The sequence below is a fragment of the Eptesicus fuscus genome, chromosome 8 (genome assembly GCF_027574615.1).
Source record: "Eptesicus fuscus isolate TK198812 chromosome 8, DD_ASM_mEF_20220401, whole genome shotgun sequence".
In the NCBI taxonomy this organism is placed as follows: domain Eukaryota; kingdom Metazoa; phylum Chordata; class Mammalia; order Chiroptera; family Vespertilionidae; genus Eptesicus; species Eptesicus fuscus.
The window spans coordinates 64836872-64849284 of NC_072480.1; the positions used below are offsets into that span (position 1 = coordinate 64836872).

Sequence of the window (12413 nt, forward strand, 5' to 3'; positions counted from 1 at the left end):
TAATACCATCTTAAATGGTCCAGCAGCCACGGAAGACAAAGTGGAAGAAAGACTTTAAGGCTGAGTGCCCCTCGACAAGCTCTCTCTCCCCCCCCCCCCCGCCCCCGTGTCATTCAATATTTAATGCGCCCGCTTCTAATGCTACTACTGGTGTTCCTTTCTCAGCAAGGACATTATTTTTTCACGGTGCCCATAGCCAGGGAAAGCCCTTTAGGCAAAGAAAATCAAAATGTTTGTTGTTTTGGATGACTTATAACTCTTGTTTAACACAAGCACTTTCAGGGGAGTATAACAGGCGCAGCCTCCAAAGCAAACAACACAACCCTTGTGACAGAGCCGGACACAAAAAGCACATTGTCTGCCGGACTACCCCTTTTCTCCGGTGCTAGATGGGGGCCTGCCTCGGAGTGAGCACCGCGATGCCATTTCACTTTTGAACTATTGTTTTTGAGTTATGCCATGTGGTCAAAGGGAGCGAGAAGGGGGCTCTTTCCAGGCTCCTAAGACAAACGAGTAGGCCTTTTCATGGAAATCCCCCTGCGATCCTTGAAAACGGGAGTTTAAATGTCACCTCCGCCTTTCTAATGGGCACAGGGCTGGAGGCGACCCTTCAAAGCGCCCGAGTGATAAACGACCCTTATTAAATATGGCCGGGGCCGCTGGCAAAGCCCCGCGCCGGGCCGGCGCGCCGGAGAGCGCCCCGAGCTGGAGGGCCCGGGAGGAGCCGGGCCGCCCTCGGCCTCTGGGCTAGGCCCAGGCGGCCGGGGTCCCAACCCAGACTAGGGGGTCGGGGTGTTGGGGGGGGGGGCGTTGAGAGCCCGGATGAGGGTGGGGGGGCAGTTGTAATACAACTTCTTATCTGCCGCCCTACACGCCCGTGCGCCCCCCCCCCCCACCCCCCAAGCCCCATCCCTAGAGATTCGGCGTGAAAGGCCAGTGCGTTTCCCCCTGACTTCTTTTTGTCCGTTGCCGAGTGGCGTCTGCAAGTCTGAGCTGCAAAGTTACTGATCTGCAGGCTGCATGTTAAGGCAGCCCATGTAAGTAATTTCTGCGGGCACCCCGGCAAAGGAGAACAAATCGCTGACAAAGGCGAGCGCTCTCGATTCAGCGGCGTCGTTAAGGCAACCCCGAAGTATTCCTCCTATAATAAGTTCCACTTCAAAGGGCTTCTCATTCAGCGGTGACTTGCTTCGCACTTTTATTAAGTCCGGGCTTTTTCACTCGGAGGAATCATCTGTTTGGTTATTTTTCATCGTGTTTATTTTTCACCATTCACACAGTACTTGTATTAAATAAACAAGGAACAATCGCTTTCCAAATAAAAGTCCTTAGGTGGGAAGAGAAGGAAGAGGAACCGGGGCTCTGGGGCTCCAGCTCTCTCCTCCCCTTTTCCAACATCACCCACACCCACCCCCACCCCCACCCTCCCTCGGCTTTCTCTCCTCCTCTGTCTGCTCATTCTTTCTCTTTTCTCTCAAGCTAGGAGGTTCTGGGGAGGGGGGGGGGGGCGGGATTCCTAGCAAAAAAGTAAAGGAAACACATATATTCTATGCCACACATATTCCAGGTGTAATATTATACGTAAAATATGTATTTCTGATGAGGTGAAAATTGACTGAGCTAACTTGGCATGAAAGTAAAGGTCACAGCAACTGTATCTTAATAGAGTGTCTCGAATCGCTGTGGACCCTCTGCCAGCGACTGCCCTGGCCCTGTCCATTGCCATAGCAATCCTGATGCTCTGTGGATGTACCATAAAAGCAGCAGTTTGAATTTCAAAGAACATGCCTTTGAACTTCTCCCTGCCTGATTAGGCACTGGCTTCGTGTGTGTGTGAATGCATGTCCTCTTGAGTGTCTGTGCGTGGGCGTGTGTGTACGTTTCTGTGAGTGTTTGTTCAAGGAGGGGAAGTGTGCTGGGACCCCAGGGCTGAGGGTTTCACTGTGGGCCTCCTTAGCCAGCCCGCTCGCCCTGGAAGAGTGGCTTTCGGTGGCCGTGTGTCTGTTTTAGGAGAGGAGGGGTGAACGGGCAAGCCAGTAGCGTAATGTGACAGGCTGGGAGTATTCATAAGTGCCAGGATTGTGTTGTTTGTCTTGTGTTCAGTTTTCCTTTCCTCTGACGTCAGGTGATCACTGGAGAAGCCAGGCTGGCTCCCCTTCCCTTTCCCAAATTGTGTTTCCTAACCAAACTGGGATAAAAATAAATAAATAAATACTTCAGGTGAACATCTCTTGTACCATTTTATAAAGAGATGATTAGGTGGTAGGTCATAGGTAAGTAGGGAGAGAGAGAGAAAGAGAGAGAGAGAGAGAGAGAGAGAGAGAGAGAGAGAGAGAGCCACTATCTCAAAAAGCTTCCACAAAATGCAAGATATAAATGACAAGACTGCAAGTGACACAAATATTTGACCTCTACCATAGTTGGGCCTAGCTTTCAAGAAGTTTCAGCCTCCTCTTTTTCTGTCCCCAGTGCTATCCCTCCTGTGTGGCCATCTCCAACTTCTTAAAAGAATATAATTCCCACCCCCAGCTTTTTTTCAGTATTTTCCATGTAGTCGCTAGCATCATTCACTTTACCAAAGAACATCCCGAATGGGGAAAATATATACATAAACCACAAATAGTATGTGTTTGAAGATTCTCCTAGCCTGGAAAACAAAGGTAGATGATCTAAACGTTTTGCCGAGGAAAGATGAAGTCTTTGATGATAGCCAACTTAGTGTCAATAAGTGGCTTTCTCTGAGACATATTCAGATGGGAACGTCTTGCTTGCCAATTGCCATAGAAATCTTAACACACCATGAAGATTGTCCAAGCGCCAAGCCTTCCGTTCTGGACTAAATTACTTTGAAGTGGCGCAGGCCGAGCAGTGGTCAATTTTAACTCTATAGACCGGACAGAGAACGCTGGGAGTGGGAGATGGTGCGTTTTAAAGCAGAAAACAAGAAGGGGAAACTTGTGTTAGACACTCTATACAAGGTTCTGCTCATTGTCAGATCTTTTATCTTTTATATTTCCCATGAATGATTCATGTCTTGGTGGCTTTGTGTCACCCTTCTTTTCACAAGAAACTTCATTAGAGAGCTATAAGTTTTCCCATTGATCGGGGCCCTCAGTTATGAGTGTTTCTCCTTCGTGTGCTGGTCATTGTTATCTGGCTTAAAACAACTCTTTGCAACCTGTTTCACCTTTACTACATTTAATAAACCTGACTTTTCAAAACCACTCTAACCTCTTGGAGAACTGCTTATTGACATTATTACCAATTGTTTTTAATTATTTGCCCTTTATTGGTTTTGTATCAGCTCACACGAACAGGCAAACATTCGGCCTTGCTCATGTAGCTAACCAAATTACATTAGTTTAAGCCACTTGGATATTTTGTTAACATAAATGTAATTTCTCCTTAACACCTGCCTCAACATGCTGTTACTTATATCCCCTCAACTTCCAAATAAACCACAATATTCATTGGATTCTGCCCGCGCCCCCCCCCCATTACCTGATGCCCACTACTCAACTTCTTTCAAGACCCACCTCAGCTCCTGATTTTGCTTGTATATCTGGAAGCCTCTGCCCCTCCCTCAATCTTCTCATTCCTTTTGACATTTACTTTAGAGGCTAGGCACCAAAAAAGAAAAAAAGTTAAAATTCACTTCTTACTGATTAGGATCACTAAGGATATTAATTTTAACAAATAAATGCGGTAACCCCTAAGATTTATGCTAGTGTTAGGTGCAACCTGCAGGGTTTCGTCTTCATGGATATATTGCATTTTCTAGATTGGATTGTAAATTAAGCCAAGCTATAAAAATATTTTATTGCTTGGGGAGAGGCTATGAAATAAAGAGGTCAAGGAAAGAGAACCTAATGTTCATTATGTCAGCAACCTGTTCTGTTTGGAAGAGAATGGCAGAAATAACCATTATGTAAAACATAAACAATACATAGGAAGAATACCTTTATTAAATTTTTACTCCATAATCATCCTTGCTTTCTATTGAAGGTACACATTTTGAGTTTTTCATTTTAGGTGTATCAGGAACCAATAAATCTGTGGCAGAGTTAACCTATGCATGGCAAAATACATAAAATACATATTCTTTTGTTTCATAATAAATAAACCTGTAGCATAATAAAGAATAGTGCAAACTACCATTGAAAAAGTTGTATAAATAAAACAACTCATTACAAATCAGAATTATTTTGTTCTAATAAGTTTACAATACATAAATTATCCCCCCAAAGTTCATACCTTTTTTTGTCTATTTGAAAGTGAATAGGAAAATCAAATAAACTTTTAAATGTAGACTCATTTTATATCAAGTTTTATGATCTTTTTCTTTATAAAGGAGGGTCTGCATGTTTAATATTCACCATAACAATTTGAAGACAACATTGAAAGGCTTTCAAAGTGACAGCACCATGCACTGTACTAGTAATATAATATATCTATAAACTATATATAATCTCAACACAATGCAAAAAAGACATGCAGGAAGAGTCCTGGTTTCACATTACGTTGTTCATTCAAGTAAGTTTAAAAATATATGTTTCCATTTTCTCTCCTTTTTTTTTTTTTAAATAAACCGTGGATCATAAACAACAATCTTTCACCAAAATGTATAATATAATTCTTTGGTGTGCTTTGAACTCTTCCAGGAAAGAAAAAAAAAAAAGGATGTCAGAAAATAAATTAATTCAGCTGTACAAATAGTGTTCCCATACAGGTTATTAACAATGATCAGACTACAACCACTCACAGTACACGAAACAAGTTTCTACAGACCCTAGGGAGGGGTGTCTTCAGGGTCTCCGAGGATAAATTAGTGCTCTTTAGTATATTTGTATGATGTTTATGATGGACTACATTTTGCACACAAGATGTGTTGTACCAACCGAAAATAAATTGACTAAGAGTTATTGTCCTAGGTCCTTGACCTTTTTTATCCTAGCTTGACAGCTCTGGCAAGGTCACACATTCATCAATGTTTGGTGGTAACTATAAACCTTTTAAAAATTTTAATATGTATAGCAACTCCCTCCCCTCTTCTAATGTAAATCATACACTTCACACACTGTCATTTTCAAATGGGGTAGAGTTCTGTGTGCTCAGTGCTCAGGTGGAAGAAAATGCATTAAAATGCACTTTCGGGCATCGAAAAATAAAGGCTTTTTAAAAGGTTAATACAAGAGTACAAAAGAGGAGTTGGCCTATTTTAAAAACAACAGCTTTCAAAAAAATAGGCATGCTGCCAACTTCACACCTCCCTAGCCGTGCCTGTTAATTCTGGCATCCCAAAGAACTTATGATCTAAAACATGATTTCCTTATTACACAAGAAGTTTGAACATAGTAAAGAGGCAGCATCTGAGATTTCAGAGTTTTAAAAAAATCAGGAAAAAGAAAGCACTTGAATTTCTTCTACTTTATAAAACAGCAGTTTCACAGTTGTTTTTTGCAGCAGCTTTTTCTCTTATCTCCACTTTTGCTTGAATAATCACAGTAGCACAATATATGGAAATGTAGTAAGGTTGCTGCATTTTTCTTAAAAAATCATACAAGCAGGGTACTGAGTAATCCTGTGTAAAAAGTATTTAGGTGTGATCCGTAATAAAAAGCGGAAATGGAAAATGACAAATAATAAAATTTAAAAGGTTTTTACAAATATTTTTGGACACAGGTACAATCTAAGAGTCCCAATATCTGTTGGCAATGCAGCAAGTGTGTGGTTTACAATCAAGAGGCCTTTGCAGAATTAGGGCCCAAGAAGGAGGCTAAGAGGCTCCAAAGAAGCCCATGTTATGGTATCAAAGGCATTTGCAAGGCACTCTAGGAAATGCAGAGGGCCTTGTTGCTCTGTTGAGTTCCGACTTATTGTTCTTTCTCTCCATATATATACACGTGTGTGTGTGTGTGTGTGTATTTATTGGCAGTGTGTATCTTGATCAACTACTCTTCATTCATTTTTCTTGGTACAATTTGCTCCCAGCCCTGTCCCCCTGCAACGTGTAAAGTCCAGCTTGGTTGTTTTTTGTTTGTTTTCTGGGGGGGGGGGGGGGGGGAAAGCCCAAATATCTTAATTAAATTAATTAAATGTACAAACACCATAGGGTTTCATACCAAATAAATAGGGCTAATTAGACCCGGTGGCAAGTCTGAGTCACAGATTTTCCCAGGCTCAGCATTGTCTCAGGTTAGGATATGGTCCAAGAACTCCCATTTACTATTTTACTTGTTATTATTATTAATAAATTCTAATGTATCGTCCGCACAACTTCAGAGTTCCCATACATCTCCTCATCTTCAGACTCAGAAGTGGTTCCGTTGCTGGAAGGTGTGTGGAGGTGGCTGGGGGCCCCACTGGCCTGGCAAACGTACCACTCATTGAGGTTGGTCACCTGAGGGGACAGAGTGCTAGAGCGACTCCTTGCTGGGTCCAGCACAGGGGACAAGGGGGCACCCATGGGAGTCCCCACTGATGAGTAGCCAAGGGCTCCTGGAGAAGGTGGTGGAGACTTGCAATGAATCTTCATGTGCTTCCTCAGGGAGCTCGGGTGAGTGTAAGATTTGTCACAGCCTCGAATCTTGCAGTAGTAGGGCTTGTCGCTGGTGTGGACATGGGAGTGTTTCTTTCTATCGCTGCTGTTGGCAAACTTCCTGTCACAGCCATCAAATTCACATTTGAAAGGCTTTTCCCCTGCAACAAAACATAGGAAAGGTTAACAATTGCTTTTCATAGATCTCTCATACTTAGGAGAGAAATCTTGGAGCAGAAATGAGGATGCATTTTCCCATTCTCTAGAAGACCAACTCCCAGCCTAATACCTGTGTTCCAGGACGCAACAGGGGAGGAATACTTCAGGGAAGGGGTGCTGACCACTGGTCTGGAGGCTCTCCTTGGACTGGACTTGTGAGATGCTAGATGTCAGCCCTGTGGCACCATAAGGGCCAGGGAGAGAATGACTAGAACATGGTCCAAGATGTACCACCAAAACCCAACTAGGACCTGAATAGCCATGTCCTCCTTCCCCTCAGGCTCTATACATGCAAAAATACAAGCAGCCCCCCCCCCCCCTGTCAAGAGAAATGCTGATAAAATGATACTTTTAATACAAGAAAAATGAATACATACACTAAAAGTACCTGGGGGTGTTGTAATAAAATTATTATGGCATTTTGTTTCAGAGTGTTCCCCAAGATTTCACTTATGGGAAAGGAAATAAAACAAAATCCTGTTCCCTTCAGGAATAAAGGCACCTGTGAAACACACTATTCGACCACTAGATTTCCTATAAGCCTGGCACAGAAATGGCCATTGGCCTCTTCCTTCTACCAGCTTTCCTCACAACTTGCAGGGCAGTTACGAGCCCAGTGGAATAGAGCCTTAACAAACATCAATAAAGAACACCAGCCTCTGCCTGAACCGGGCTTTTACCTGCTGCCATAAGTAAAATATGCCAATAGTTTCTACATTGTTTGATAGTTTTTTTTTTTAAAAAAAGGGCTATTTACCAGTCTTTTGGCCCATCACCCCTTTAAGCTGCTCTAACCTCCCAGGAACACAAGTGGAAGTGGAAATGCTCAGTAAGACAAGAACTTCAGCCACGTCGCACCTTGGTATTAGAAAGCAAAAAAAGAAGACAGCAGGTAACAGTATGGATTTTCCCTCTCACCTTAGTATGTATGAACTTGATGTATCCGAGTCCATAACTGAACAAATCACTTCATACATACTACCATATTAATATTTTCCTCATATTTAAAAAGTAAAGTTGGGTTTCTCCACATTTCAGCAGCTACTCTGATGATGCACAGGTTATGCCCTTTCCTTGGTTTTGATCAATTTCTTTTTCTTCTTAAAAACAACTAAGACAGTTTAGTGTGTCTAAGTTATTGTGGGGAATTTTATTATCTTAATACAAACATTTCAGTGTAGTATTTATTGTTATTAACTTCACCAATACCAGTGTATGTTAGCACCGCTGAAAGTATTCCGATGCCTGGAACATTAACTCCTCCTACTTGGAAATAATGTTTGAGAATAAAATTAGATACTATCCAAATATACTTCCTACACTGACCCCCATAAACAAGAGGAAAACAACACAATGATAATCACAACCTTTAAAAATTCTCTGTAGATGAGCTGCAACAACAAAAAAAATTAATCCATTTTTTAAAAATCAAAACATTGGTTATTTGCCCTGATTTCTGTATTCTACTTTAAGTTGGAGATAATAATGTAGCATTCCTTTAAAAAAAATTATAACCAGCCTTTCTTCAATATGGAACTTTAGGTGGTTTTATTCACTGTATGCAAATGTGCAACGTTGTGTTTCAGACTTCTCATGTTTCTGTACACGCTGCACCCTCCAGACCATGAAGGATAAATGGCCTGGACATTGCTGGCACCAGCGCTGCACGTGAAAGAGAAGCAGTTGGACCCGGTAAAGGGGAGAGATGGGGTGGAAAGGTAGAAGATTAAGGCTGAAGAAATGGAGGAAACACGAAGGGGGAAGATGGTGACAGAATTGCCTATTTTGTTCCGGGGAACTAAGGGACAGTGAGCAAATTCTCCCTAGCCAGAAAGGGGGAGACCCCAGTGTTTACGTTTCAGACTCTGACATGGAGGTCACGTCAGACCCCAGCGACTCACAGAGCTTGAGAGAGGAATGGAAGCTGCGTGGGGGCGACTCCCAGATCCGGTCAGGCCCCTCTCCAGGGAGAACTCCAGCCTGGCCCAGGGGAAGGTTATAAAATGCAACTGGGGGCACGTGGGTCAGGAAACGGGCCTTCAGGAGTGGTCAGGGGATTATTCCTTTTGATCAGTATGCTCCGGGATCGCGGGTAACCCCCAAAAGGGAGCGTGGCATAGCAGGGAGGGAGGGAGGGAGTCCCGGTGGTCCCTCCCTGGGCACACTGTTCAATGACTAGGCGGCCCAGAGACCCCCAACACCACCCCAACCCGCGCGGGTTTGAGTAGGAGTGTGCGGGGTTCGCATCCCTCCCCGGGGGACCCGGCGAGGCCTACGCAGCCCCTGGAGTCCGGCATCAACGCAACCACGCAACGTGGAGCCAGAAAAAGCGGCCATAGGTACCCGCACACGCCCCCTCCTGGGGCGGGGGGGGGGGGTTGGTCAGGAAGGGCGGGAGAGCAGGACCCAGGCCAGCTGCCCAGCCATCCATTTCCAGGGCCCGCCGCTCTCACGGCTTCCAGTCCCGCGAAGCCAAGGTCCACCGAGGCCTGGGAAGGAGGGAAGGAGGGAAGGAGGGAAGGGCCGAGGCCGCAGGCCCCGCTTGTAGGGGTTCCCTTTGGGGACCTCTTCGCCCCCTGCATGCCCGCATCCGGGACCCCAGGCCCCGGCCCCGGCCCCGCCCGGAAGCGCTGTGCACAGGGCCAAGCAGCAGGCCCTAGTTTTACGAGAGCCTCGTGGGAAGTTTCCTTTTGGAAAAAAAATCACCATGGCGCACGGACCCGATTAGAAAAGAACCCGGCAGGCAAAGGGGGCTCCGGCCCATCACCCGCGGAGCCACGCGAGGCCGGTCAGGTGCGGGCCCCGCAGGAGCGAGGCCCGGCTGCAGCGCGGGCCGCCCCGCCTGGCTCCCCCCGCGGATCCCGGGATGCCCGGGCGGTGAGGCCAACGCCCCGCGGCTGCCTCCGCGCCGATAAATCAGCCAAGTAATTACTGAACGTAAACTCCAGCTCCTCAAGTGTCCTCCGAGGGGTAATGCCGCCTGTCCCTATAAATCCCGGCTGCGCTCGCACTCAGCAGCGCCTCCTCACCGTGCGCTCGTCTGCCCAAAGGGAGCATGCGACCCACAAGGCGCCCCCTCCCGCCCCCCGCCGCCCTCCCCCTCACCCAGGGCCTTGCGCACCCAAACTCAGGGCTTGGGGAGGGTCAGGAGGGGTCTCCCCCTAAATTAAATTCTAAGGCGGGGGAGGCTTTGCAGCTAGCCCTGTACTCCTCCCACTAGAACCTTCTGTAAAAGGACAGACGCCGCCTTGTCCAGTAGCTCTAGGTCATGTGTGATACATGTGTGATAGCACTGTGTGTGTGAGCATGGGTGTGCATGAAGGTGTGCAAGTGAGGACGTGTGAGTGAGGGAGGGTGTTGCCTGTGAGGTGAGTGTGTCAGGTCCTATGAGGAAGGGGGGGGCGCAGGAGGGAGTACAGGTGTGTGAAGTTCTTTGTGTGATGTGTGTGCACGTGAAGGTGAAAGTGTGGGGTGTGTAAAAGTGGGGCGAGTGTGTGTGTGTAGGGGGGAGTCTCCAGGGGCCTAATTCCTTTAGTATTTTTGCATCCCACCCCGGAGGGGAAGGACCACACCGAACTGGCCTGGCGGCCCAAAGACCGCAGCAAATACCACCCGCCCCTTCCACACGCGGGTCCTGCCACCGCGTGGGGAGGAAAGAGCCTCCGGGGCGGCTCCGGCTCCAGCCCCAGCCCCCCCCCCCCTTCCCCCATCGCCCTCCCCAAGATCCCGGGGCCGGACGGGTGGGGCCTGCCGACTGTCCAGGGCGCCTTCCTGCTCCGGGGCTGCTGCGGCTTCTGTCGGGGCGGCGGCGGCGGCTGGAGCGTGTGGCCGGTCCCGGCGGAGAGGCTGCGGGAGCGCTGGAGACTCCACCATGTGGGAACCCAGCGCGGGGCCTGTGTGTGCTATCGAATTACTTATTCATGGAAAAAAAGGGGGGAGAGAAAAAAAAAGAAGTCACATGTCCGGGTTATACGTATGCGAAGAGAAGCAGCAGAAGGAGGGAAAAATTAAAAGCGAGCAGAAGGAGGAGGAGGAGGAGGAGGAGAAGCGGCGGCGGAAGCGGCGGAGGTGCAGGCGGCGGCGGCGGCGGCGGCGGCGCGGCCGGGGACGGACACCCACCTGTATGAGTGCGCTTGTGGATCTTGAGGTTCTCGGAGCGCGCGAAGACCTTGCCGCAGCCCGGAAAGGGGCAGGGGAAGGGCTTCTCGCCCGTGTGCACGCGGATGTGGTTGATGAGCTTGTATTTGGCCTTGAAGGGCTTGCCCTCGCGCGGACAGTCCTCCCAGAAGCAGATGTGGCTGCTCTGCTCGGGGCCGCCCACGTGCTCCACCGTGACGTGGTTCACCAGCTCGTGCATGGTGCCGAAAGTTTTGGAGCAGGGTTTGGCGCCGCCGGCCGGGGGCGGCGGCGGCGGCCCGGCCAGCTCCTCCGGGTCGATCCACTTGCAGATGAGCTCCTGCTTGATTGGCTGCCGCATGTAGCGCAGGAAAGCCCCGGCCGCCCCTGGAAGGTGGGGGTGGTGCTGGTGCGGGTGCTGCGCGGGCGCGGACGGTGGCGGCGGCGGCGGCGGCGGGGGCGGCGCGTGGTGCTGCAGGTGGGGTCCCGGCCCGGCCGCCGCGGCGGCCGCCGCCGCTGCCGCCAAATTCAGGTTTAAGTTCACGGCTCCGTAGCCGTGCAGGGCAGCGGCCGCAGCGGCCGCCACTGCGCCGTAGTGCGCATCGCCGGAGCGGGGCGCGAAGGGCGGCTCCGCGCGGCCGTACAACTCCGCCGCCGCCGCCGCCGCCGCCGCCGCCAACCCCAGACGCATCTGGCCGTTGAGCGGGTGCGGGTGGCCGCTGGGAGCGCCCGGCATGTCGTGCAGCGCGGGGAAGAGCGCCGGACCCCCGCCGCCGCCGCCGCCGTCCGGGCCCGCGTAGGTGCCGCTGGCAGAGATGAACATGCCGGCCGAGTGGGGAGGCGGGGCCGGGTGCTGGGGGGAGCCGGTGCCGGGCCGCTGCTCCCCTCCGAGCGGGGCCCCGTGCATGGCCGCCGCGGGGGCCGTGGCGGAAAGGTCCCTCCGGAGGACGAAGTCCCTGCTGCGGCCTTTGCCGCTGCTGCCGCCGCCGCCACTGTTGGTGGTGGTGTAGCCCGAGAGGGCAGGAGGAGGAGGGGGGGGAGGGGAAGGGGGTGAAGGGGAGGGAGGAAGAGGAGGGGCCGGGGGCGGGGGCGCGGAGGGCAGCACGCTGCTGCTGCCCCCACCGCCGGGATAGGTGCCGGCTCCGGGGTGTGCCGCCGAGGCCCCGGCGCGGGCGGCGACCGCGGGAGCCTCAGGCTGTGCCGGGAGGGCCTGGGAGGGAGGGCTGAGGCGGAGTGCGCTCGCCTGGGCCATGTGCTCGGGTCCGAGCGGAGTGATGGCCACGCCGAGGTCAGCGCCCAGGTCCCGAGGGCGGAGGTGCGTGGCTATGGCGCGAAGTTGGGAGTGGGCGGGCGGGCTGGCCAGCGCCGGGAAGCCTGTCATAGTCTGAAGAGGCCTGGCCTGAGCCGTTGCCAAGTCCGCTAATCTCAGCGCTGGCGGGTTCCTCTTGCTCAAAGGGGGCTCCATCAGAACCACACCATCAAACCCATAGACCCTCTACTGGGGTGGCTTTTCCCCCCCTCTGCCCTCCTCCAAAAACAT

The 12413-nt window shown here is 50.2% G+C and overlaps 1 protein-coding gene across 1 annotated transcript; it reads right to left on the reverse strand.

Annotated features, from left to right (window-relative positions):
• Window positions 1–6256: 6256 nt before the first annotated feature.
• ZIC5 (Zic family member 5) lies at window positions 6257–12413 on the reverse strand. Its single transcript, XM_054720253.1, has 2 exons — window positions 10877–12413; window positions 6257–6699 (listed from the first exon to the last, which is right to left on the reverse strand). The coding sequence occupies exons 1-2, from the start codon at window positions 12336–12338 to the stop codon at window positions 6257–6259; spliced, it is 1905 nt and encodes a 634-aa protein (XP_054576228.1). The 5' UTR covers window positions 12339–12413.